At 58.0% G+C, this 27,165-nt stretch overlaps 1 protein-coding gene across 19 annotated transcripts in view; it reads right to left on the bottom strand.

Annotated features, from left to right (window-relative positions):
- CACNA1G (calcium voltage-gated channel subunit alpha1 G) overlaps nt 1-25,219 on the bottom strand; it is a 63,106-nt gene extending 37,887 nt beyond the window's left edge. For 18 of the 19 annotated variants that reach the window (XM_025995883.2, XM_025995909.2, XM_025995906.2 and 15 more), the window contains exons 1-9: nt 24,717-25,219; nt 17,654-17,765; nt 17,377-17,510; nt 16,875-16,972; nt 14,611-14,770; nt 13,805-14,105; nt 13,542-13,634; nt 10,302-11,085; nt 7,596-7,972 (exon numbers count right to left, since the gene is read on the bottom strand). In XM_025995883.2, the coding sequence (XP_025851668.2) occupies nt 7,596-7,972; nt 10,302-11,085; nt 13,542-13,634; nt 13,805-14,105; nt 14,611-14,770; nt 16,875-16,972; nt 17,377-17,510; nt 17,654-17,765; nt 24,717-24,958 (2,301 nt within the window). In that variant the 5' untranslated portion in view covers nt 24,959-25,219. The remainder of the gene's footprint in view (nt 1-7,595; nt 7,973-10,301; nt 11,086-13,541; nt 13,635-13,804; nt 14,106-14,610; nt 14,771-16,874; nt 16,973-17,376; nt 17,511-17,653; nt 17,766-24,716) is intronic. The other variant, XM_072747477.1, reaches the window with a different exon arrangement.
- Between the last annotated feature and the right edge of the window lie 1,946 nt (nt 25,220-27,165).

The raw sequence follows: 27,165 nt of genomic DNA, 5'->3' as shown, positions 1-27,165 counted from the left end.
GCGAGAAGGACAGCCGAGCGGGGTGACCACTGAGCAGAGGCTTGCACAGGTCACCCCTCCACCCCACTCTCCTCAGCTCCCACAGCTCCACTGACCTGGAAATCTCTACTCCCTGATTCTGACTCCTTGGCTCACTTCACCTCTGCTTTTGGCAGCCCTGTCTGCTGCACCCCCACACCCAGGAGGGGGCAGTCCAGGTGGGCCACGGTGATGGGATAAGGGTCACTGGGACCCCCTCCCTCCTCCTCCTCTAAGGGAAGTCAGGAGACACCTGAGCGGCAGCTGGTTTCCAGGAAACCCCACGGGCTTCACCGTATAGATCATGGCCTTGCCCTTCCGAGACCCCTGGGATTTCTACCACTTGGAACTTCGCCTCCCTGGGCAGATCTCCTTCCAGCCGCTCGTGCCCACTGGGCCCAGTGCCCCCTAACCAGGGGTGGCCTTAGCCTCTCCCCACAATCTCCTGCCAGCTCCTCAAAGCTGCCCCAAGGAAACACACAAGCAAAGTAGGTCCAGGGCACCCACAGCACTCAGCTCGGAGACAGCCAACCCAAAGCCCCCACCTGCCAGAACAACCTCTCAGTCTGGAGCCCGCGTGGACCATTTCAAGGCTGCCCTCCCGCCCCAGACCTCAGAGGGCTCCTGCTGGGCTGGCCCCAGCCCAGGTGAGTCCCCACCCCCTCCATCTCTGCCTGGGCCGTGGAATCGCTGCTCTGTCACGAAACTGTGCTGACTGGACAGGGCAATGCCAGCTGGGGGCCTCACGGCTGCTCTCTGCCTTCCCTCACCATCCTCTGCTGCTGGGACTCCACCTCCCCCTCCTCTGCTGGGGCTAATCCAAACCCTCCCCACTCCTTACCCCACCTCTGTCCCCACCTCCAACCTGCCCTCCCCACCCCCACCAATCCCGCTTAAGGGGGCCTCTACTTCCCTCCCCACAAACAGCTCTGTGACCTGCTATTTCTCCTCTGCTCCTCCCTCCTCCCCTCCTCCCCCTGCACCTCCATCCCCCTCCACACATACCCCACTCCCTGGGACCCCCAGGACCCATTCTCATCCATCACTTACTCCTATTTCCCTCCCTCCTCCAATCTCCTTTCCTGGACTCTGTGAGTGCAGGCCCAGTCCCCCCAAACCCTGCCCCAGCACCCCAGCTCTCTCCAGACTCTCTTCCAACCACCCCTTAGTGGATGCCAGGGCAGCACCTGAGTCTGCTGCCAGCTGCACTTGCCAGTGCCCCTGACTTCCCTGACCTGGTACCAGTGCCACCTCCTGCCCTCCAAGAGCTCCTCTCCCACCGCCCCCTTTCCTCCCTGAGTTCAGTCAGAATCCTCTCCCTCCCCTTGCCCCCAGCTCCTAGAATCCACCCCCCTTCCGACCTGTCACTGGGGTGTGGATGATACTGAACAATCTCCCTGCAAACCCTTGGCTCCTCACCCAGAGAGCCAACCTGCCCAATAGCATTCCCGGAATGGCCCGCGTCCAGCTCAAATGCAGCACATCCAAAACAAACCTGCTCACCCCCTCTTCCAAACCTGACCCTTCCGGGACATCACCCTCCAGAATTCTGTCTCAGAAACTGGGAATTATCTAGGATTCACAGGGGCCCTCATCCCTCCAGCAGCAGGTGCCAGGCCTATAGACCCTGCCAATGGCAGTGCTGGCCCTTCCCCCCGAGTTCGCCCCACCATCCTGGGGACCCTCTGCCTCTGACCTGAGGGACAGGAATAGCTTCTGGGCCCCTCCCTCAACGCAGCCCATACCCGCGGGACTCTCAGGCTTCCTTCAATGCTGCTGGACTCACAGGGGCTCCTGCTCAGACACCTTGGGTGGGGATGGGGGCAGGGAGGCAATGACTGTCCTTCAGAGTGTCCCGTGCCACCCTGTGCACTTCCAGGCTGGGCTGTCAGAATTCCCCTTTATCCTCCCGCGGAGGCCTCGCTGCCCCTTGCCCCAGCTGCCAATCCCACCTATCTTTCAAGGACAGCTCTCGAAAGCCACCTCCTTTGTGAAGCTCTTTCAAGCCCCCACCTGGGTGTGAGCCTCTCTCCTCTGTCCCCAGAAGCCTCCTTTACAACATTTGGCATAATCGTCCATGAAGCAGAACTTTTCAGCTAGAACCTAAATCTCTCCGGTGCTTCTGGCTCCGTCCCCCGCCCCCTGCCATTCTGTTCTTCTATTCTAGCAGCGTGCTGTGCACAGGAGGAGGTGTTTGCTGAACTGGAGGAGCCTAGAGCCACAGGATGCTTGAAGGAATGTGAGCACCCCGTTAGCCAGCCATCTCCAAAACGGCATCCATTGCCCCCCGCCCCACATCTGGAGAGACTTTAGAAATCTGGGGCCAGGGCAGCTCTAAAAGGATCATTCCCCAATATCCTGCTTGGCCACCATGTCAGTTCTTGAGCCAAGGCTCCTCTGTCTGGAGACCAAGAATTCATGGAAGGCCCAAGGGACAGGCTTGGGGTGGGAGGTGTCCGTAAACCCACAAAGGCCTCAAAGGCCACATTTGGGATGTCCATGCATGTGTGTATTTTCTGGGGACAGAGTCCCCAGTTTTCAGCAGGATCCCAAAGAAGTCTGTGAATGCTCTCAAAGGGAAGACCTGCCACATCTGGATTCTCCCCCACGCCCCACCCCACTCCACCCCCAGCTTCCCCCGCCTTGAACAGCTGACCTCACTCACTTATAAATAGAAACCCTCCCTGGACATGGATCTAGAGTGACAGGATGGATCCAGAATCTGAGCAATGAGCAGAATCATCACCTGCCCTGTCCTCTGCTGGCCTGAACAGCAGTCTGCTCGGGACCCTGCCTCTCTCTCTCATCAGCAGCCCAGGAGACCACTGGGCCACATGACCCTCCTCCACCACTCTCTGTCATCCCTCCTCTAGAATGTGAAGTTAGCCTCTGTCCTCGGCACCCCAGAGGCAGGAAGGGTTGGTTAGGAAGCCCTGGTGACACCAAGACCCCCTCTCTGTACCCTTCCCTCCTCCTGGAGCAGCCTGGACCCAGGGCAGACCCAGGCAGAGGCAGCATCTCTTCTGAGCCCCAGCAACCTGCTAGCTAGGCCCGGATGTCCCATGGGTGCCTTGTCTCAAATATCCTGCAGTCCCAATCTGCTCAAGGCCCAGTGTTCCCACCCCAAGCAGGAACTTGGTCTCATCCTTGTTGGGTCCTTCCCCCAAATCTCCAACTGGTGTGGAGTCCTGCAAATTCAGCCCTCTGCCCATTCTCCCCAGCACCCCCTTCCCTCCACTTCCAGGAGCAGAAATGTATGAACCATCTGGACCCCTGCAATAGCCCTCTTGTTGGCCTCCCTGCCTCCTGTCTCCCGTCCTTGACTCCAGCAGACTTTTGATAGAACCCATGCCAGCTTGTATCACTGACCTGCTTAAAACATTTTCTGGGAATTTATCACCTTCAGGAAAAATTCCAAACTCCTTCCTGTGCCTCTCAGGACCTGGCCCTGAATTTTTTCCAAACTAGTCTCTTGTCACCTGTTCATCCCAGCCCCAACCCAGCACCTCACTCACTCACTCCGAACTCCTTATAAATCTCTCAGTTTTGGTGTTTGGTGGTTGGTGCCACTGACCCTCCCTCATATTGTGCCCTACACCCCACCCTTCACTGGCTAGATCTCACTCTTCCTTCAGATTCAACTCCCAAATCACATCCTGCATGAAGCTCTCCCTGAATCTCTCCCTGTCTAGATCCCAGACTACTCCACATAGCCCTCTCTGAGTGCATACCACATCAAATAAATGTGCCTGTTCAACTTGTTGGTGACCTCTCTGAAAGGAAGGATGCGGTGCCTTGGGCCCAATGTGTGCACCCCTCTTCCCAACCCCATTCAGTGGCACCACGTTGCTAGCTTGATGACAGCATTTATACCATGGCAATTAACAAATGCTATAAACACCACAAATCAGGAAGTTTTCCCCCCAATTCCAATGGGCAGGAAATGTGTGTGGGATGGATGGATGGATGGATGGATGGATGGATGGATGGATGGTTGAATGGATGATGGTTGGATGGATGGATGGTTGAATGGATGATGGATGGATGGATGGATGGATGGATGGATGGATGGTTGAATGGATGATGGTTGGATGGATGGATGGTTGAATGGATGATGGATGGATGGATGGATGGATGGATGAATGGATGGATGGATGGAAGGAGAGAGAGAGGGATGGATAAATCACAGCAAGATCCTTGATCCAGGTTCTGCCCCCTCATGGATAGGGGGCACACACATGCTTCTCCTCCATCAGATCACATCTCTGTTCTTGAGTCGCTCCCTCCCCAGTGTCCTGTGTCCTTGTCCTCCTCATTAGTCCCTCTGGGAGAAACAATCCTGTTAGTTCTCACCAGCCAGTGGGTTAAGGAGTGGGGGAGGCAGGAGGGTGTGGACAACATGGGATCTTCCTGGGGTAGGGTTGGGTATGACAAAACGAGTGCTTCCTCTGTTGGTAGAGAGTGGCATGGGGGTGTCACCATCCCCTGCAGGAAAATCGAGGGGTAAGGAAGGTGACAATGGGAGAGGACAGGCCTGGGGAGGGCAGCAGGAATGGGCAGGAAAGGGCGCTGGGCTCCTCGCTGGGGAAAGACACAATACCAGGATGGATGGACACGATCTCCTCGTTCAGGACACTACAGGGACACCCTGAGCCTCTAGGTCCTCACCTCTTTTGGCACGTGGCTGTCTCTCTCCCTTGGATCTCCTCTGGCTCTCTTCCTTCCCTGGCTCCCCCTCCCCTGTCTGGGAGGCTCCATCCAAGTCTGTGTCTCCAGCCCTGCCCATGTGTCCTCATCTGCCACTGGGTCTCATTCTCCGTCTTCAGCTCTCTCTCTCCATATCTCTCTGTCTCTGTCACCCCTGTGTCTCTCTGCCTCCGCCTGTCTCCATCCCCTCCCCAAGTGTCCATCTGCCCCTCCCTGTCTCTATTCCTCCTGTCCCTGCCTCGCAGTCCTCCCCCCCTTTATGGCTGCCTCTATCCCCACAGGCCGGCGTCTTGCCCACTGGGACCCCTTCTCCTGGTCTCCACCTCCCTCTGTGTCTCTGTCTCCCCCTCCATGGCTCTGTCCCTCCTCTGCCCCCGCATCTCCTCACTCCCCTGTCACCCCCCCCCCCCAGCCTGTTCAGATTCCGAGGCGCAGATGGCAGGACGTTCACGCCGCAGTGGCTGCAAGCACAGGGCCGTGGCTGCTTCTGGGACTTCTTACCACCCCTGGCCCCGAGCCTGCCCGGCAGCAGTCGGGCATCTGGCCGGCCTGCTGGGGACTCCCACTCACCCTGGTGGCGCCTTCAGCAGCCAGGTCCTGGGACAAACTACCCCTCTCCAGAGCAGACCGTGTAGCGCCAAGTGGGGGCTCCCTGCTGCTGAGGGAGGTTTGGTGGGGGGCTGTTCCCTGCTTTCCTCAGGACCTCAGGCAAGGGGACCCCTGATGGATCCCTTTCACTTCCTCCCCAAGGGGGTGTCCTTCTTGACGTCTAACTGAGAGGCTTCTTGCTGCAGCTCCATCAGCCCTCAGTCTGTGACTCAGCTCCTTCCCCACATAGCTAAAGCCTCCACCAGCAGCCTCCGCCAGGGCAGATTGTGGGGTTCAGCACCCCCCAGGGGAGGGGCATCTGACCAAGGCCAGAACTGAGGTGAGCCAGAGGAGGCTGCGGTTCAGGCTCGTAGAGCCAGGGTAATGGGAGGTTAGGGCTGCCACGGCCTGGGTCCCCACAGCGGAACATGCTGCCCCCACCAGCCTGGCACAGTGGAGCACCTCTCCCCAGGAGGCTGGCTGGGCGGGCGTGTGCACACACACCCACGCCCCAGGCGCCCAGACACAACACGCTCACCACAGTGCCATACTCCCCACCTGCTGGCACTGCAGCTGGTGTCCTGTCCCCTCCCTGCACCTCACCTCCAACAAGAGGGAACGGGGCATAGCCACCTGGTGGGGAGAGTGTCGAGCAAGAGGAAGCACTTGTTCTGTCCTACCCCGTCCATGGTGCGGTGGTGATGGCGGAGGGGCTGGGCCGGACAGTGCAGCTGGGTTAGGAGCTGAGTGTGCACGACAGGAGGGGCATGGAGGTCAGCAGGGTGGGAGAGGGGGCCCTGAGCCCTCTGAAAAGTGACCATCTCACATCAGCTCCAGCTCTGGCTTGGACCTGTGCCCCCGGGGGCTCAACCGAGACCTTCCCCCACAGGTACCACCTATCCCCTGTTGCCAGCCCCTTCTCCCCAGGCCCTCCACATCTCTAATATCACCTCAGTTCTTTTTTTTTTTTTTAAGAATTATTTATTTATTTATTCATAAGAAACACACACAGAGAGGGGGGGGGAGGCAGAGACACAGGCAGGGGGAGAAGCAGGCTCCACGCAAGGAGCCTGATGTGGGACTCGATCCCGGGTCTCCAGGATCACACCCTGGGCTGCAGGCGGTGCTAAACCGCTGCACCACCGGGGCTGCCCTCACCTCAGTTCTCTACCAGGAAAGGTCAAGTTCTGGCACCCCAGTCCCCTGCCTGAGCCTCAGGGAGGCAGGGACACCCAGGAAAGAACAGGAGGGCCTGTGCTGGTAGCACTTACTGGCTGCCCCCCCCCTTTCCAAGAATCAGCCAAGGGGGTGACCTAGAAGACCAAACTGGGGCAAAGGGCTGTCTTCTGGAAAGAGCCGTTCTGGGAGGCCCCATGGGGCTTGCTCCTACCCCCAATCAGTGTGTGTGTGAAGGGGGGAGGTTGGGGGCAGTGGGGTCCCCAGGCCACCCTTTGTGTCCTTGCACAGCTCTAGGAGTGAGAACAGCCTCCTCCCATTCAGCCCAGATCCTATTGCTTGCAGCCATCAGCCCCACAAAACAAGCCTATTCCCTCTTCCACATGACAGCCCTTCAAATATTTGAAGACAGCTCGCCTGTTCCTGCTGAGCCTCCTCTTCTCCTGACTAAACATCCCGGTTCTTAGAACGATTCCTCAAACGCGACAGTTTCAAGTCTCTTCACCATGCTGGGCGTTCTCATCCACCCAGCCACCCCACTCACAGCAAGGCTCCTGGAATGGAGGCTGGGAGCAGATGGCCTCCCTCCCTACCGGACGGGCCTCAGCAACACCCAGGCGCAGCCACCAACCCTTTCCCCCTTGCCCCTACCCACCTCTAACCAGTCATGCCCCCAGTTACTGAGTCAGGTGAATGCTGGGGGGTCCAGTACTGGGCTGAGGGATTCCCCAACACCTTCTCTCCCCTCTGTACCTTCTCCAAAGACCGGAACAAATCTCTTCCAATGACTTGTCCCTCCAGAGAGGCCCTATCCCTGATGTTCGCCCCTCACTCATCCTTCAAAACCCACCTCCTCTGAGAAGCCTTCCCAGATAGAACACACCCAGCTCAGACCCTGCCTGCCTCAGGCAGCCTCCATACACAGAGACTGTGTGACATTCACTGGTTTTTACCCTCCAGAGTCCCCACAGATTGGTAAATCTCTTGCCTGGCCTCCTCCCTGCCATAAGGTCATGGCATGGAGAAGAAACTGGAAACCGGGGTGGGAAGGGAAGAAGGCAGAGGGTCCCCAGCCCCAGGGACCATGCCCTTGCACAGGCCCTTACCTGTTCATGGTACTCGATGCCCATGCTGAGCGTGTTGACCAGGATAGCAATCATGATTCCCCGACCAAAGTACTTGCTGTCCACAATCTTCCGGAAAGTGTCACAGATCAGCCTCCAGAAGGCCAGCACAGAGTTGGGCTCCACGTCCAGCCCCAGGCTCTGGCGGTGCCGGCTGTGGGGGTCCCGGAGATCACCGTGGTGGACGTCTTGTGTGAGCTCATAAACTGCCTCGCTGTCTGAGTCAGGCATCTCGTGGCCCGCGAGCTCCACCTGCCCTGCCCCCGCCCGGGCACAGTAGGGGCAGCTGTCTGGGCCACCGGCTCCACTGTCTGCCTTCAGGCAAGGGCTGGAGATCTTGCAAGAGCTTTGGCAGGCGCCTAGGACAGGAGGGAAGAGATTAGAGGCTCCAGGGTTTCTTACTTGGGGTGGCCCTCCCCTCAAAGTGAATATAAAATGAGTTGGGAGGGCAGCCTCGGTGGTGCAGTGGTTCAGCGCCGCCTGCAGCCCGGGGTATGATCCTGGAGACCCGGGATCAAGTCCCACATGGGGTTCCCTGCGTGGACCCTGCTTCTTCCTCTGCCTGTGTCTTTGCCTCTCCCTCTGTGTGTGTGTGTGTCTCTATGAATAAATAAATAAAAATATTTAAAAAAATAAAAATAAAATGAGTTGGGGCTCTTTCAATGACAGGGGTGCTAGGCACTTAGTGGGTCAGAGGCACTGAATGCCCTGCAGTGTGGGCAGTCTTAAGCCGGAATGCCCCCAAATGCTATTAGCATTCCACTGACAGTCACTGCTGGCTGTCCTAGGGTTTGGCCTCATTGTTCCCTGAGATCCTGGGCAGCTCCCCCATCCGAGAAGCCTTTAGCAAGGAGCCTAGACCAGCTCTCCTCCCAGGAAGCCAGCCCTGCATCAACACTACTCCGAGTAGCATTTTCCAAGGGATCCTTAAGACACACACTCACAGATCTGTGTTCATATGCATACACTCCCAGACACACACACATGTGAACATACACATGCACACATGTACTATGTGCACATACATACCGTTTACAAACCATGCATATCTGCACAGCCAAATAAGTGTGCACAGACACACACATGCTATATAATGCACATGTGCTAGGCATGTGCACACATGAGCATGCACAGACCAGAGTACCACCCGTGTGTGCACACCTTCAGCTGCACACATCAGACACACAACGTACACATGAACACCAAAATGTGCGTGCATAGGCACACACACATACATTGGACACCTTCGTGCACACATATGCACATACATACACACCAGGATGCACATGATCATACGCACAGTGACCTATCCCAAGACACCAATGTCCATTTAAATGAGCTTCGATCACAGAAGCTGAGAGCCAGAGGGAACCTCGGAAAGCACCCAGGGAAAGCACGTCTGTGAAGCACAGGCACCTCGCTCAGGGCCAGCCCCCCAATAAGCATCCAACAACGTTTCCCTTTCTGCCTGCACACAGGAGGGCTCACTGGCAACGACCATGGTCCCAGCCCTGCCTTCTACAGAGGAGGGAACGGAAACATGCGTGCGCGTGATTGGCTTACATCCCACGACAGGGTGGCGGGAAAGCTGGCACAGGAGCCCCTCGCGTGGCATTCTGTGACGACACCTTCCTGTCCCAGCCCACATTCCCACATGACAGCCCACACATATCCCACTGCTTCCCCGTGCTACATCCTTCCTGAAACGTAGGCCCTGGGGTTCGGCTACAGTGAGTCTGTCTTCAGGGGAGGGCTTGCCACCCTGTCTGCCAGCAGTGGTGGGGTGGGGGACACCCACAGGCATGAGTGTCTCACTTCCCCTGTGACACGGGCTGTTCCTCCCACCAGACTAGCAGCCCCCTGAGGACTTGCTGCTGTTGGTCTCCAGTTTCCCCCTGGGGAGCCAATGAAACTCATGTTTACAAGAGGCTCCTTATTGTGGTGCATGATGCCGGCCACAGTCACACACCATTTCCCCTCTGGGCCTTGCAGTGCAGCATGTCGGTCTCCACGTCAGCCAGGCCTGAGCGCATCCCTCACCAATGGCACAACCTTGGGCAGGCAAATCAAGCGACCTCTCCGAGCCTCCTTCCCCTCATCAGTAAAATGGGGACAATAGGAAAGCTTATCATTGGGGCACCTGAGTGGCTCAGTGGTTGAGCATCTGCCTTCAGCTCGGGTCATGATCCTGGGGTCACGGGCCGAGTCCCACATCGGGCTCCCTTCTGAGCTGGGAGTCTGCTTCTCCCTCTCCCTCTGACCCTCCTCCCTGCTTGTGCTCTCTCTGTCTGTCTCAAATAAACGAATGACATCTTTAAAAGAAAGAAGGAAAGCTTATCATCTAAACTATTGAGGGGACCCAATGGAATTCTGCCTGCAAAGCACATGACAGGCACATAATAGTCGGTCGCCAACTGTTAAGTATTCTTTCAAACAGCACAGAGCAGAGCATACAGCAGGTGCTCATCACATGATAGTTATCGCTCTCATTACAACACAAGAGTTAAGATTCCCATTTTAAGGGTTGAGCAAATTAGGACTTCAAGAGGGGATGGAACTGGCTGAGAGTGACAAGGCCTTGAGTGGCAGAGTGGGAATCAAGGGCTGGACCTTCTGACACCAGTCCTCTCTGGGATACCATGGGGCCCCTAGGCAAGGGGCACAGCAGGCCCCACCCAGAGTTCTCACCTGTGCTCTGTGTCTCTAGTAGCTTGTGCATGGAGCTGTAGGGCCCAGGCGGGATGTTGAGGCTGGTGAGGGTGGGGGGTCCAGAAGTGGGGGCCACCTCCACTAGCGCTTTCTCCTTCAGCATCTCTGGTGGAGGGCTGGTGTGCACAGTGGGGTACACCTTCCCGCTGCCCACAGTCCTGCCCGACGCCTCAGATGGTGACCTGGGAGGGGGTGCCTGGCAGCGGACCGGCTCCAGGTGGCAGTCGGCATGGTAGAAGCTGTGCACAGATTCTGCACCCCCCGGAGGGCCCCCAGAGAGGGCTGGCGTCGAGGGTGGTGGCAGCATGAGCCGGCGGGACCCACTGGCATCCTTGTCCTGAATCTCCGGGCTGGCCCGGGGGGCCCTCAGCGTCCCATTGCCCAGATGGTAGTGGTGGTGATGGTGGTGGTGGTGGTGCACCAGATGGTGGACGGATGGACGGCGGTGGGAGCGAGAGCAGCTGCCGCCAGACTGGGGCTCCTGGCCTCCACGGGGCACTGGGCTGCTCAGCAGGCCGACCCGCACGCCCGCCGCCCGGGAGACCTGGGCCAGCCTGCGGGCTGCTTTACGGAGGATGTACACCAGGTACTTGAGCAGCTCCTCGTAGCAGCTGCCCGGCTCAGAGAAGCTGGCCAGGGTGCTGGCGTTGGACAGGAACCGCACACGTTGCTCTCGCATCAGCTGGCTTTCCCGCTGCTTGGTTTCTGAGAACTGCGTGGCGATCACCACCAGGCACAGGTTGATCATGAAGAAGGAGCCCACCTGTTGGGGTGGGGACAGGAAGAGGAGATGTCCTGAAGAAAAGGGAACCACAATGCCAGTCACTGCATACCAAGCACTTTCTACACACCAGGAGCTGGGCTCAGTAAGTATCCAAGCATGATTTCATTTTATTCTCATGACAGTCTCAAGAGGTGACACTTTTATAACCTCCATCTGACAGGTGAAGAAATAGGCTGAGAGAGGTCAGCTAATGCACAGCAAAGCTGAGACTTGAACCAAGCTCTATGGAATTCCAAGGCACTGCTATTGATCATGATAGTATCCTACAAGGATTTCTTTCTTTCTTTCTTTCTTTCTTTCTTTCTTTCTTTCTTTCTTTCTTTCTTTCTTTCTTTTTTTAAGATTTTATTTATTTATGCATGAGAGACAGAGAGAGAGAGAGAGAGAGAGAGAGAGAGAGAGAGGCAGAGACACAGGCAGAGGGAGAAGCAGGCTCCACTCCATGCAGGAGGAGCCTGACATGGGACTTGATCCCTGGTCTCCAGGATCCCATCCTGGGCTGAAGGTGGCGCTAAACCGCTGAGCCACCAGGGCTGCCCCCTACAAGGATTTCTCCCAAACTCCCTGCCTCTAACCAGCCCCATTCATGGAGATTCTGAGCACCCTTCCCTAGTTCCCATTAGGGGTAGAGAAGGCTGTAGAGATGAATGCCATCTTGGGGACATGGGGTTTTCACACTGGATTGAGACTTTGAGGTCTTGGCAAAAACACTGTTTGCAAGAGTCCTGTGTCTAATCCCACTTCTAGCTGCATGCCTTTGGGTGTGACACTCAACCATGGGACCTCTCTCTCCTTCTGATCGTTGGCCTTGCCTGTACCTTCTTTCCCTGCACCTCTCTCCTCCCCCAGCGGGTGATGGGCTGAATTCTGATCCCTGCAGACTAGCCAAGCTGCTACCCTGTCTTGCCTACCCTCCCTCGTCTCTGTCTCCATGCTTCAGTTTCTCCACGACTCCAGGATGGCCATTGCTGGGACGATAAACCAGAATGAAGGAAATGAATATTTATGGTGACAAAGCAGATCTTTTTTCTAGATTGTGTCCTAGTAATTATGATAATTAACTTCACTAGTATGATTCCAGAGAGCTGTTTGGAAGATTTTTCACGGGGTGTGTGGGTGGAAACTAGGCCCCTTACCACCCTGTCTGCTTCCTTCCCCTCCCCTAAACCTAGGGAGAGAAGCATACTGAAAAGACCACGTTTCCCAGAAGTGTTGGCCTGGCACCCCAGGTGATGGTGGGGGATGGGAACAGGTCCCAAACCTGGCCCGTCTGCCACATGTAGAGGCAGGAGGGGGTGGCCCGGAGGACTTGTTTTTTCTCAGGACCTAGGCTCTGCCTTTCACCGAGAGCTGCCTTATTCTGTCTCCACTTCTCCCAGGAGTTTGCCTGAGGTCCTGAGTAGATCTTAATCTCTGTCTTATTCTCTTTCTATCATATCTGTCCCTCTCTCTGGCTCTCTGTCATTGTCTCTTGGCTGGACTTGGAACCCCCATAGCCTGGGGTTGAATTCTCAGCCTGGCCATTTCCTTAGCCTAGTGATCAGCCCCTCTGAAGCCCAGAGTTCTTGTTTAGGAGTCGGTGCTACACTGCCTACCCACCCCACCTCACAGGGGACTGTAAGGATTAAGCAGGCAGCAGATGTCGCAGCACACATCAGCAGCAACGCCCGCCCAGCCAGATCAATCCACGGCACACGCTGGGCCCGTGATGGGGTCAGACAAACGAGGAAACGTGTGTTTCCTCTCTGTGAAATGGAGATGATAATGGGATCATGGTGAGGATTAAATGCACCAGCACATAAAAAGTGCTTACAGCAGGACTGGCGCATAGTAAGTGCTCAATAAATATTAGCTGTAACTAGTAGCAGTTCAATTATGAAGCAGGAATGGTAGTGATTACAACTATTAAACATTGCTACTCTTGCCTCTGTCTTCTGCTCTCGTGAAGCCTTGGAGCTTATGAGCTGGAAGGAACAAGAGGTCGTGCAGTGTTTCTCAACGCTGAATGATGGAAAGTCTGGGTGGTACAATTCTTTGTTTGCAAGGCTGTCATTTCAGGATGTTTACCATCTCTCTCCAACCCCCCAGCCAAATGCCAGTAGTGCTCTCCTAGACCTCATGAAAAACAGGGCCACCCTTTGCTATTTCCAAATGCCCCCTGGGTTGAAAATCACCCATTTTACTCATGAAGAAGCAGAGGCCTAGGGTGGGGGTGGGGACCTCATGGGGAATGACTTGCCCAGGGTTATAAGTGGTACTAAGCAATAGAACCAAGCCTTGACCTTGAATTTCCCTGACTCCTCATGACGGGTACCCTCTCTGCTTGATTCTCTGTGGGACCTGTCCTGAGACCAAGCCAGCCTTCCTCTCTCTGGACTCCCTGCACCTGCTTCCCCAGGATCACCCTTCCCAAGAGGGCCCAAGGAACCACTCACGATGATGAGGAGGATGAAGTAGATGAAATTGTAGAAGGAATGAGCATCCATCACGAAGTACATGATGTCGACCCAGCCCTCCAGCGTGATGACCTGGGGAGGGGGCAGAGGGACAGGACGACTCACTTAGGGCCCCCTACAGCCTCCTGCAGTCTCCTCGGAGGCTCCAACCCCAGCCCGGCCCTGAGGACAACCGCTTTGAGGCCGGACTGTGTCCTGGCACTTGCATTCTGGGGAACCTTCAGGCGCCCAGGCTGTCCTACCTGGAAGATGGCAATCCAGGCATAGCCAATGTTGTCGAAGTTGATGGCGCCCTTGAAGGGGTTGTGCTCCCCTGCGGAGCAGTTGGTGTAATACTGGTTCCAGTTGACGCAGGTGGTGTTGCTGGAGCTGTTGTAGGCCTCATAGTCCAGGCCGCAGGGGGGGCCGCCACCGCCCTCCCCGCGCAGCGTGGGCACACTCCTGCATGAGCGCATGCCGTTCTCCCGCGGCTGGGAGCAGATGAAGGGGTTCTCATCCTCGTTCTCGGTCTGGTAATAGCGCTCCAGGTCCACACTCAGGGGGCTGCAGGGGGAACAGGAAGGAGCTGGGAGCGGGGATCTCTGGGGAGAGGTCCCAGGAAGGACAAGGGGTGTGAGCCCACAGAGATCTGCAAGGTACACAGGGCACAGACCAGAACCAGGCAGACACCGGGCAGGGGCAGGGACTTGTTGGTGTGGGTTGGAGGGCACCAGGGGTGTGAGGACTAAGTGTGAAATTCCAGAGCAAGGATGACAGAAGGTTACGTCTTAGAGTGATGGCTTTCCAATGTGGCTGCACATCAGATTCATATCGGGGCTTGTGAGGATCCCATGCCTATGCTGAACCCTAGACCAAGGAAATCAGTCTTCAGGCGACCCAGGCTTCTGGAATTTTTTTGCAATTCCCCAGATGACTCCAGTGTGTAGCCAAGTTTGAGAACCAGACATGTCACCAATGTGAAAACAGAAATGTCAACAGCAGCAGAGACTGAGATAGGTCCCAGCCCCACAGCCACTCCCAGGTCACCCCCATCCCAGGCAACACTCACAGGCTGAAATTCTCCGGCAGGAAGCATCGGTTACGAAGCAGCCCTGCCCACAGCTGGACGCCAACGATGCCGAAGATGAAGAAGACGAAGAAGCAGAGCAGCAGGACGTTGCCCAGCATGGGTAGTGTGTCCAGCAGCAGTGTGACAAGGATGCGCATGCCTGTGGGGGCAGAAGCCACGCTGGGGTTGCCAGGCTGGCCAGGCTAGGCTGGCTGCCACAGGCCTGGCAGCACTCCCAGAGGGGGCGCATCGGGGTTTCCGGGGCTAAATTGCCTGGCTCAAGCTGGAGGGGAGACCAATAGACACCTCTAACTCCACGGGCAGGCCTGGCAGCCCCTAGATCCTGCCCACTAGCCCTCTTGGCCCATTCACATTAATCAGTGCACAGTACCACCAAGGAGGAGCCAGAGTGATCAAGGTTTCCAAAGCTCTCCCCTGTACTGCACCCCACCTAACTCGGTTTACAGATGAGGATCGAGGAGGCTCAGAGGACTGAAATGACTTGTCCAGTATCACAGAGCTGCCCAGAGCTCTGCTTCTGGATCCCACCTCCCAAAATACACACACACACACACACACACACACACACACGCACACACTCCACTCCTACTTCCTTCTCTCACCCAACACAGTCAGCTGACCTTTCTAAGTTATCAGTTATCACCACTGCAGGCATTGGGGAAACCAAGGCGGGGAACTCCAGGAGGAATGTCAGCAAGGAAGGAATCTCACTTTGAGAACCAGGCCTTCACAAGGGTCCAGATGCCCTGAGCTTCACCAGGGTTCGGAGCCCCCTGCCCTGAGTGCATTCTCTGTTGATACAGATCCTCACATCAGATGTGAGGAGACCCAAGACCATCTTCTCAAGTGGCCGTCAATTAACAAGTCCCTCTGCAGGGAAAGTCACCATACCCCCATCCCAACAAGCCCTGTTGGAGACACTGACCTCCCTCTCCACTCCAGGTTCAGGACTCAATCACCCCACAGGGTCTGAAATATGCCCCCCCCCCCCAAAGCCACCAAGCCCTTGTTAAGCATCCAGACCTCTGTAATGGCTGGTTTTGACTCCAGAAGTGCCACTCATGGCCCCCTGGCCCTCCAGGGAAAAGGTTTCTAAGCACCAGCTAATTAACCCTCCTGGTGCCTGCAGCCATCCTGCCTTTCCAGCCCAGCCTTCTCACTGAGTCCCTCACCCGCCCCCCCAGCCCCATCCTCCTTCAGTTCGTCTGTGCTCCAACTGAGATCAATTCCTCAGGGTTTGCATTAAGGGAATTACACCAGTGGTTAGACAGAGGTCTATAAATCTGCCAGCCATCACCTGGGGCAGCGGGGAGAGGAGGAGATAGCATGCCCCTTGTCTGGAGCTCCTGTTAACACTAACACCTCAACACCCAGAGGATGCACTGAGCAGCTCTGACCACCTGCATCTCATACACACACACACACACACACACACACACACACATGCACGCACACACACATGCACACACAGCAGAGGGGGCTGCCACTACATTGGGCCCAGAGCCCCAGAAACATGTCCCTACCCCTGACTCCTGGGACTGCCATGGAGACCATTTGCAGCTTGTGTAGTTTGGGGGAGTCGCAAAGGGGGCCTGAGCAAGGGTGGCGGGGCAGGATGGAGGGGGAGCTAGAGCTGCCAAAGCCTGGCTGGCTCGGGAAACCAATGCAGTTTAATTTAGATAATGGTCCCGCAGTCAGTTGCGGCAGCAGGTTGGAAGGGGGTGGGAAGGAGGAAGGGGACACAGGCAGAGGATGAGACATGGAGTGGCCTCATCTGGAGAAAAGTCATACTCAGTGTGGCTAGCATGATCTCACCAATGACAGCCAGACTGCATGAGAAGCTGTTCTAGCTGGAAGAGGCCATTATAACCTTCCACCCACCCCTCTTGGCCTACCAGCCTCTCCACCCCATTCCCACTCACCCCTGTTCCCCCTGCCGGGAGGCGTCTTCTAACTGAAAGGCAGGGGTCATCTGAGACTTGTCTGTGACTCTGACCCATATCAGGCTAAAATAAGGGGGAGAGTCTTTCCAGGTAACTCCCACAGTGTCACAGCCAGGTGTGGGATCTCCATGTGGCTCTGGTGGCCCCAACTCCTCCTGAGCCCTTCTCTGATGAGGTCTGCCTGGGAGTGCCAGGCCCTGACTGCCAGGCCTTGGTGAGGAGGTAGGGGTGGGATCTGGGATTTTCATATTTCCCCTGGGGGCTCTCCATCCAGGGGCTGAGGGCCAAGGGGTCACTCACTGGGCACCCGGTTAATGGCCCTGAGCGGTCGCAGCACACGGACTGTCCTGACAGCTGAGAAGCTGACGTTCTGCAGGTCCAGCGAATACTCCAGCATCCTGCAGGGAGGGGCCCAAAGGGAGGCCCTTTGAGTCTGAGGCCGCCATGGGGGTCAAAAGAGGTCAATGAGGAATCCTGCTGCAGTGGGGAGACACAATCTCTGACTCTTCCCCCTCCTCTACCAAGGGACCCCGAAAAGCCGGCTCTCTGGGGGCAAGGCCACCCCCAAGTCAAGGACAGACCCCCATCAGAGAATGAACAGAGGAGGGTGCAGAGGCAGGGACCATGGAATTCAGGAGCACAGGCTTGAGCATTACAGGCAGGACAGACTCAGACCCCAAGGGGATCATGGGGAGACAGCATCACTGGAGGTGGGCTGGGCAGGGGGGTGGCGGTGTGGGGGCAGTGCTGGGGCAGGGCCTGATCCGGTCATTGCTCTCCCACCTCCAGCCCAGGCCCTCACCCTGCAATGACGATGAAAAAGTCAAGCCGGTTCCAAGTGTCTCCCAGGTAACATTTTTTCCCGAAGATGCCCAAGGCCACCATCTTCACCACCATCTCCACAGCGAAGAAGGCAAAGATGAAGTCATCAAAGGCCTGATGTGGGGACGAGAGGCTTTTGAAACTGAGAGGGGGGGGAGGAGGAACAACCCCCCACTCCCTCCCCCACCAGCAGGGGTCAGGGCTTCTCAGTTACTCCGCTCAGGAGCTGCTCCTCCCCACACAACACGCACACTCACCTGCAGGATCCGGCAGCGCTGGGAGTCACAGGCGATGTCCTCACAGGGCCGGAACATGCCCAGGGTCACACAATTGAGAAGGATGACCAACATGCTGATGCGCTCAAACCAGGTATCCGGACGGTCAAGGAAACAGCGGGCCAGGGCTGGAGCGGAGCCCGCGCCCCCCAGCCCTCCCTCTTGCCTCCTGCTTCTCGTCCTCCCACCCCCATCTGAGACGCAGCCAGGTCCAACGGGAGGGGCCCATGTGTCTGACCGACTCCAGGCCCGGGCCCACCTTGCCATCACCTCTCTGGACTCAGCTTCCTCAGCCGTAAAGTAGGAAAAGCCACAAATACCCTGACTATTTGCACAAACCATTTGGGGGATAAAATCGATCGTGCCTGTGGAAATGCCAGACACCAAGAGTGTGCTGCTGAATCTGAATCCCATTCTCCCTACCTCCCAGGGAAGATGTGAGAAGCAAATGAGAGAATGTATTGAATGTGTGACACAAACCTAAAGTCGGATTATGCCTGCTTTACAGTTTACCAAGCGCTTTCACGCCACGCCACATCTGATGCTCACAACAGCCCTGTGAAGGAGCCCGGGTAGATCATGTTCTTCCCCAGAACCCAAGCACACTGAGGCCCAGAGAGCCAAAGTCACGCGCTGAAGGTCATGGGAGCAGCCAGGATGAGAATGAAGTGCCCAGGCTCCTGATCTGGGACAGTTCTTTCCACAGTTGCTCAGGCATGCAGGGGAGGGGCTGTGAGGACTGTGCTGGCACCAGACAGACAGGCAGAGGCGGCCCAGAGGTCCACGGCTATAGCGGCTCCTTCACCACAGCACTGGAGCCAGATGCCGCCTCTCCCACCACCCACCAGCCCCTTGGCCTCTCAAAGGCCTAGATGGCCTCCAAACACACTCACACATTTAACTATGAGGACCTGCTACATACCAGGTCCTGTGGTAGATGTAAGTCCCCCAACTCACGCAGAGTAGACAGTGCTCTGCACACACAGACCCCAAGTCTTTCCACAGAGTGGATTTTATTAAGGGGTTCACTACCAGCCCATCAACAGGAGAATGTACAGAGTGGCCTCTGGACCTTTGAAGGTTCTGCACACTGGACTCACAGATAAGTGACCCAGCATCCTATTTTTCTTAAAGAAAATATGAGGTGGGGAGAACAAAGAAGATAGAAAGGAGCAGAGTGGAGCCTGGGCAAAGGAGGGGCATCAGGGATGGTGCCATGGAGGCCCACAGCATGACCAGCCAAGCTGGACTGTGGGGCGCAGAGTGCCTAGAGCAGCTGGAATCTTCCATCATAATCCCACTTCTGCAGTGAGAAGGCTTCCTACGGGGACCCCAGGACTTTCCTCCCAGCTGGTCCCAGCTAACCCCCCATCTCTGGCCTGAACCTCAGGCTACCCCCCTCCACAGCAGCCCGAGACACCCTCAATCCCCTCCCGGCCTCTCTGCCATCTAGGCCGTTTGCCCTCACATCCCTTCCCACCAACAGGCACCCAAACAGGCCGAGGCACTGCAATTTCCCATGCCTCCACCTCCCCCTCACAAGAATAAGAGTAAAAATTTTTTTAAAAAAATAGTTCTAGGTTTTTGGGGTAAGTATATGGAAGGGGGAAATAAAGAGTGCTCTGTTTCCATGGAGCTATTTTCCAGAGTGGAGTCAGAGCCCAATGGATGCCTCCCCAGAATGAGGGTCAGCCAGGGGTCACCCTGGAAAAAGGAGGATAGGGAGGGAGCTCCCTTGGGGCGATTATCTGGAAGGGGAAAGACTCGATTAACCTTAAAGAACTGGTAGGCTTTCCCCAAGCTAGCCCCCTCTCCTCTGCAGGAAGGGACCCATCTGAGCAGATATCTTACAAAGGGAACGTGGGTAGTTCTCTAGGAAGAGGGGCTCCCAAACACCTGTTTGGACCCCTCTAATGGCAGTGATTCCACCATGCCATCTGTGCACTAGTCTTATCTCCCTGGCTGAGGGAGGGACACTCTGATACATGTTCACATCCCCTACAACGTTGACAGTAGTACCTGGCACGTAGCCGATGATCAATACATGGGGGGAACGAATGAATGATGAATGAATGAATGAATTGATCAATCAATCGCCCTGCTTAGAAGCCTGTGAGTCTCCCCATTCATGTTCTCCTGCCTTGTTTGCATTAACAGTGATACATTGATAGCTGTGAGGGGGAGGGGCAGAAGTAACACCACAGAGGAGCTGGGACTCCTTCTGTGCTCACTTTAGACATGCTCACATGAGGGCCTCTTAGAGCTAGATTCTGCCCCCAAATAACCCATTCCCAGCTCTAACCATGCAAACCCCTTCTCAAGGGCCCCCTTGGCAATTTAGCTTACTCCCAGGTACAGCCTATCTGCTGTCTACGTTTCCCCTTTCCCAAAAGGTGAGCATAAATGGACAGGGAAGACACTAAGGCACAGGGAAATTTGGGACCATCTGAACTGAGAAATAATTAATGAGGATGGGGGTCTTTCACCCTTCTCAGGGTAGGGCTCGTTTCCTTGGGAACATGGCCTTATGTCACTGTGTGATGTTCCTCTGTTGCCATAACAACAGGAGGATGTGTCACCAGGTGGTGTGGATTTGTTGCTATGGCAATTTAAGGGACCCCTCACACAAGAACTCCCCTTAACCAGACTGCCATCCTGTCCTCATGCAGAGAAAGGAAAGCAGGAGACCCACAGGTTATCAGGTTGGGGGGAAACCATGTGACAAATCCCCATGGCAACCAAGGGAACGGGGGACACTGGTTGCCATAGTGACTATGAGAGACCTGTGCGGTCACATGTCTACTGTTGCTATGGCAACTGTCCGGGCTGGAGTGGATCCCAAAGGGGGAGGTGGGTAGGAGAGGGGAGGCTCTTTCTTCTCCCCACAACCCACCATCAAAAGCAGAGAAAAAGGAAATGGCAGGGCGAGGAAACCCACTTCCATCCCTCCTCCTCTTCTCCCTCCAGGAGAGAGAACTAGAGCATGTTATCTGTACAACTGAGTCCTCTAGAGCTTTATCTAGAGCCCTTGCTTAGCCTGGCAGCTGTAAGGGGTGAGGGGAGGAGAGAGGAGGACAGGGGCTTCCAGAGGCACAGGGGGTAGGGAGGCCTCGGGTGTGACTGGGAAGGGAAGCAGGTGCCCCCAGTTGCCCCTCTCCCCAACTGAAGCCTGGAAATCTGAGACTAAGGAGCACTCAGGAGGAAATGGGCCTGGACCCAGGAATCCTTGCCTCCTAGTATGAGTTGGGAAGGTGGGATCCTTGTCTTGCCCGCCCCCCCCCCAGAAGCTGGCATCTCTGGGGGCTTCAGCATCCCCCAAGGGGGGCTGGGATCTAGGGGCTCAGCGGTGTGGCTGGCATCGGGCAGGCAGAAAGGGGGATTCCCCCGGCCAAGCCCCCACTCCCACAGCCTGTTTCCCAGTGGTCTCCTCTGCTCCAGCCTGTGGGCGTGTGGGGAGAGAGGTTTCCAGCTGAACTGAAAACTGAAGCCCAAAGAAAGGCAGCCGGCCCCACCCAGAGACAGAGACGGAGACCCAGAGACACAAGAGAGCCGGCCTGTTGGAATCTTTGGAAGGGGAAATAGTCCAAAAATCTGATTCAAACGTCTGTGACTCGTGTGTGTGTGTGTGTGTGTGTGTGTGTGTGTGAGCACACACACGTGTGAGCAGTTGTGTCTGTCGCCACCCTGGCTGAGGCAGGCAGGGTGGGGTGAGGGCTGGGGCGGGAGAGAGCGAGGGGTGAGGGGGGGTTGCGTGGTGGGGGTAATCCCAGGAATGGCTCCAGCTGGCACTATGGGTGATGGGGAGTCCTCCAACAGTTCCTGGAGTAGCGTGGGCGTGTGACCCAGAAGGAAGGTGGGCCTGGGGCAGAAGGAGTGCCAGGGGGTGCTCCATTCCCCCAGTCCTGTTCTATTCCCCAGCCCTCCTCCCCAGAATCCCCTCTGGAGTTTTAAAATGAGAGGAGGGAATTGGTGAGGAGACAGGAAGAACACCCCCTCCCATTTCCTCTGAGGACCAAAATGGAGATTCCTCCCTAGGTAAGAGAAAGAGGCAGATTTGGGGGCACTGGGACAGTGGCGAGGAAAACTCCAGAAATTCTGGGCCCCCTCCTCTCCAGACGCACACACAGTGACGCAGTCACACTCACACTCACTTCTGGAAGCCATTAGGGCTCCTGCCTTTTGGGCCTCCCCCTCTCCTCCCCCTACTCCTGGCAGGCTCCCACCTCCCCCTCTGGCCCCCCTCCCACTCCCCCTCTCGGCATCCCAAATGCCAGCCTGTGATTTCCAAATGAGAAAAAGCTGTGCTGGGCTCCGAGCTTGGAGAAACTCCTACACAAACTTCCAGATGTGACACAACAGCCGGAGAGGGAATGCTCAGGATCTCCTTCCCGGGAGGGGCGACGCACTCCCTCACACTTCAAGAAACACATACTGGAAAGTCCAACTCACTCCCCTATAACTGGGGGGGGGGGGGGGGGGCTACTGATGTGAGTGCCCCAGATCTTCCCAGTACCAGCACATGCTCTTCTGAGCCTCTCTTCTTCCTGCTGCCCTCCCCTCCCCCAACACACACACACACACACACACACACACACACACACACACTACTTCCTACCTGGGTCTAGATCTCCTCTCTAAGAAACCTGGTGTCTTAGAGGCTAAAGTGGGAGAGGCTGAGAAAAATGCCAACAGAAGTCTAACTAGCTTCAGCTGGTGGGGGAGGTGTCCCTATGTCCCCGAGACTCAACAGAGCAGGGAACCTTGTGGAGGCAAGGGAAGCTTCACTGATACCCAAAAAGAGAGAAAGGTAAAGATCGAGGTCCAAAAGTCAGCTCAGAGCCCCTCTGGCAATGAAAATACAGGTTTCCCTTGACATTCAGGTGTGATGGGATTTGTAGGGCACAGCTTAGGGCAGCCAAGAAATTGTTCTCAACCCATCCTCAGCCAACCCAGGCTCAGTGACTTGTCTAGACCTAGTGATGCCAATGCCCCACACCCCAGACTCCCACCATTCCAGACATAAGCCTGCTCCTCTATCCCTGAGAGGAGCACTGGGGTCCCACCTCTCTTTCCTCATTCCAGGCCTCTCCACTTGCTTCTTCCCAGAGCCCCTCAAGAAAGGAACCTGCCTCCACCCAGAACCATCCACTAGCACCTAGAGACAGGGCAGGTGGGGAGATGCTGGCCCAGAGTTCTGGTTGTTTTACACAGAGATAGAAAGGGGAGAGAAGATTTCTATCTCCCCTAGACCCCTGAGGAGGAGGGGTGGGGGATGGGGCTTTTTACCATTTATGAAGAGGGTAGGTGGTTAGAGGTAGAGAGGGGGATGCCCAGGGCCCATCTTCTCAGAGACATTTCTTCCCCAAGTCCATCTCTACTGTGGAGAAAGGAGCCAGGGGGGGTAGGGATGCAGAGGTGGCAGGGGGAGTCAGAGCCCTCTGAGACCCCCTACCTCTCTCTTTCTGCAGCTCAGACAGAAAAGAAGATGGGGCAAAGGATGAAGAGAAGGTGTAATGAGGGGAGCTTCCTAAAGACCTGCGGGGTGTAGAAGATGGGGGTTGGGGGGCGACCCAAGCTCACATCCCCGCTTTGCGCACTAGAGGCAGCAGAGCTGCAGAGAGTGAGGGCGGCACCAAGCTCCCCTCACCTCCCCCAAAGCAGAGTCCCGGTTGGGCTCTCAGGGTTTACAAGGGAAACCTGAGGTCTCCCACCCTGGTTCAAAAGAGCCTCTGAGCTGGGAGAAAGGAGTCAGGAGAAGCTGTCAAGACCTGGGATGGCAGTGCACCCCCCTTTCCTTCCGGCAGTGATGGGACCCACCCGGAGCCCCGCATTAGCCAAGCAGCGCTTTGTGCCAGGGGCTAAGTGGGAGAGGCCATGGGGCTGAGGGGGCCAGGATCTCCCATATCACCCCAGACCAGACAGAGGAGAAGGGGCAGTGCCCAGTCTATCTCCCTGGAATGTGGGGCTTGCATTCCACAAACCCAGCCAAGGAGTAGCCCTTGGGGTGCTGGACCCGAGTCTTCCTTAGCCAACCAGCTCACAGCGTCACTGTTCCCCCAATACTTTCTTGGAGGCTGCGGTCTCCCATACCTGCTCTGCCGACAGGCGGGAGCACTCTCTATTTGTGACAGGGTAACTTGGACCGGCTTAATCCCATCCCCCGCTGGGCAAAGCTCCCGACAGTCTTTCCCTCTACAAGAAAAAAAAAAAAATCTAGCACAAAACTCCCCAACCCCAACACAAAGCACCCCGCGCTGAATGAAGAATTAGGGAAAAGGGAGGCACTCCAAGCCAGTGGGCTCCAGCTGAAAGGGTCCCTACTCCAGCTCTGGGGGCAGACAGCTTCCCCTTCACCACCACATCTTGTTCTCATTCTGCGCCCCTGACATCAGCCGCCGCCGGAATCTCCTTGTTGTGCCTCCAACCCGCGGGTGGGGGTGGGGGAGTTGGGACCTGGTCCCCGCCCCCCAACATCTCCCTCTGGGTCAGTGAAAACCCCTCGGCCGCAAGGACCAGGTCGGGGGTGGGGATCAGACCCTAGAATCCACCTCAAACTTTGCAGCGGGGGCAGGAGGGAAACCCCGGAGATCGCAGTCCCCCCTCCCCCGTCCCCGCAGCTTCCTCCCCACCCCACCCCCCAAACTCGGAAACCCAACCCAGCTCGCTAACGCGCGGCGGGCGGAGTAGAGCTCCCAGGCTCCCGAAGCTTCCCACATCTGGAGGATGACGACCCTCCCCTGCCCACATCTGGAGAGCATCCAGCTACAAACCAGCGGGGCACGTCTCCTCTCTTTTCCTGGCCCGGATCCCAGCCCCCCAAGGAGGACCGAGGTGTGTGTACCGAGGTGGGGCTGGTCTGGGGTATCCGCCAAACCTGCTCGCGTCTGCGCTCCCACTCGGAAGCCCCCTCCCTCCCTCAGCGGCCCCACTCGTCTGCCCACCTTCCAGGCTCACTTCTCCGACTCACCTGGCCTTCGGTCCCCTCCCGCGGCGCGGCCCGCCCCCCTGCGGACCCCCGGCCCGGCCGTCGTGCCCCGGAGGATATGGGTTACAGACCGTGCGGAGACACCAGCTCCGCGGGCGGCTGTCCTGGCTCAAGTAGAAGAAAACCACCGGGGCCAGCGCCGGGTAGGGCAGCCCCTCCGCCTCGGAGTCGGCGCTGCCCGGGTCCTTCTCCGCCGACCCCGGCCCCGGCCGGCCCCCGGCCCCCGACAGATCGTTGAGCCGCATGAAGCTCCGGGGCTGTCCTGACTCCTCGGTGCCCGCTCCATCCTCCTCCTCGTCCATCCTCTGGCCAGCCGGGGCCCCGGGCGGTCTGGAGAGGGGCGAGCGGCGCCCCTCGGAGGAGGTGTCCTCACGCCACCGGGGGGCCCCGGCGGGGGCGCATCTGGGGGGCTCTAGGGTGCAGGCTGAGCCCCCGGGAGGGCCAGTTCAGCCCAGCTCCCCCTGCCCGCAGGGGCATGCTGCCCGCGGGGCGCCGGGTCGCAGGGCAGCCCCGCCCGGCGCGAGTCCCGCTTCCCCAGGGCTCCCGGGGCCCCCCCGGGCCAGCCGGCCGGCTCCCCCTCACTTTGTTCCGGCTTCTTCGCTTCGCGCCCAGGCTCCGGTCGCCCGATTCGGCGCTACCTTCGGAGAAGCGGCCGGGAGAGGGGTAGAGAGAAGGGGGTCGGAGAGCGGGGCGTACCGGGGAGGGGCGCCCCCTCTTCCCGCGGCGCAGCTGGAGCAGGATCTAAGGGGTCGGCATCGTCCCGGCTCCGCGCCAGCGGCGGCGGGGGGAGGGGAGGAGGGCTCTCTTGGAGGGTGGGCTTGGAGGGGGTGGGGGGCGGCTCTTTCCTCCGCCCCGCGGCGGGCTCACGGTCCGGGATGGGCGGGGAGACGGTGGGGGGCCGTCCCGGGCGGGGGTGGAGGCGGAGATGCCGCCGCAGCAGCCGCCGCGGTGGCTGCCGCTGCCGTAGCCGTCGCCGGCGCCACTGCCTCCTCCTCCGGCCGAGACGCGGAGCGAGCGAGCGAAAGCGGCGGCGAGGAGCCCGGCGCACACCACAGCTGGATCCCTCACTCCAACTTCAAGCCTCGGCCCCGCCTCTCCCCAGCCAGCCCCGCAGCCAATGGCCGCGCGCCGCCGGCTCCGAGCCGCGCGCCCATTGGCGGGCCGCCGTGGCAGCGGGGGCGGGGCCGCCGGGGAGAGAACCGCAGCTGGAATTCTGTTCCCACCCCGGAGCCCAGCACCGCCCCTCTCCCCTCCCCTTGCCCCTGGGTCCGCTCCCGAAGGCCAGAGCCAATTAGACGGCTACCCAGACCGAACCCACTTTCCTATTGGCCGCTGGGGTCTCTGGGACTCCCCCCGAGGGAGCCCCGGGGAAGCAGAGGACTCGGCGCCGGGTCCTGGGATCGCGCCGTCGGCCCCGGGGCATCCTTTGTCCACGACCCCCGAATTGGACCACAGCCGAAGGGTGGGGCTCAGCTCTGGGCGGGCCTGGAGAAGAGAGGCTGGCGGCCGGGCTGCGGGGTGTGACCAGGGTCCCGGAGGGAAATCCCCACCTGATTGATCGCCCACCCTGGAGTCGAACCGGGGAGCAGGACCGAAGAAGAGGAGGAGCGGAGAAGGATGTAAGGGATGTAGGGGGTAGGGCTTCAGGCTGGGGGTGGGGTGGGGGGATGGTCTTGGGGAACCGGGAGGAGCCGAGGGAAGTCAGGGGCTAGCAAGGTCTGCGTGTGCTTTCCACCTGCCTCTCAGCCCTGTAGACCCCTTCTGCGACTTTGACCCTGACCTTCTAATCCTGACCCGCTGACCCTAACCTCAGGTCAACACTCCAGCCCCTAGGAATCCTTTGAAGGCTACGGATTTCTCTCAGGGGCTTAGTGCTTGAACACGTGGCCCCAGACAGGTCATGTCGAGGCCAGGGCCCCCAGAGCAGCTGAGGATGCAGAGAGAGGCTCCTGCGAAGGGACCCGCTGGGGCCTCGACTGTGCGGGAGGGGGTGGAAACACGGAGCTGAGGTTTCTGAGTCTTGGCCTGCAAAGTGTCACCAACCCTCCCCGCCCCCCACTCCGTGCCTCAGTTTTTCCCTCTGAGTGCCAGTATGGCTGGGGGGCCGTCCGCAGGACAGGAGCTCCGCGTGGCCGCCCTCCTCGCATGCCTCTGTTCTACCCAGAGCGGGTCCTCGAGGCTCTGCGGCTCTCCACGCGCGCACACGCACGTGCACAGCCCGGGCCTCGCCCCGCCCCTGCTCCCGGATTCACGGGCTCAGCCAGCTCCAGCCCCCTCTCGCCGCCGCCGCCGCCGCCGCCCCCCCACCCCCCCAGGGCTGCAGGTGCCCGGAGCAGAGCGCCGCGGGAGAGCTGGGCGCTGGAGTGAGGTGGGGCGGGGAGGGCATCGAACATCAGACGTTGGGGAAGCGCTTCCCACCTCTGGGAAGGTAGACACGGCCGCGGCGGAACCAAGCAGGTCAGTCAATTCTCTGTCCCAAATATTCGGGTCGCTGACGCCACAGCGGAGA

The sequence above is a fragment of the Vulpes vulpes genome, chromosome 2 (genome assembly GCF_048418805.1).
Source record: "Vulpes vulpes isolate BD-2025 chromosome 2, VulVul3, whole genome shotgun sequence".
NCBI classification, from domain to species: domain Eukaryota; kingdom Metazoa; phylum Chordata; class Mammalia; order Carnivora; family Canidae; genus Vulpes; species Vulpes vulpes.
The sequence above is the reverse complement of the archived record's forward strand: the minus strand, read 5'-3'. Positions and strand labels throughout refer to the sequence as shown.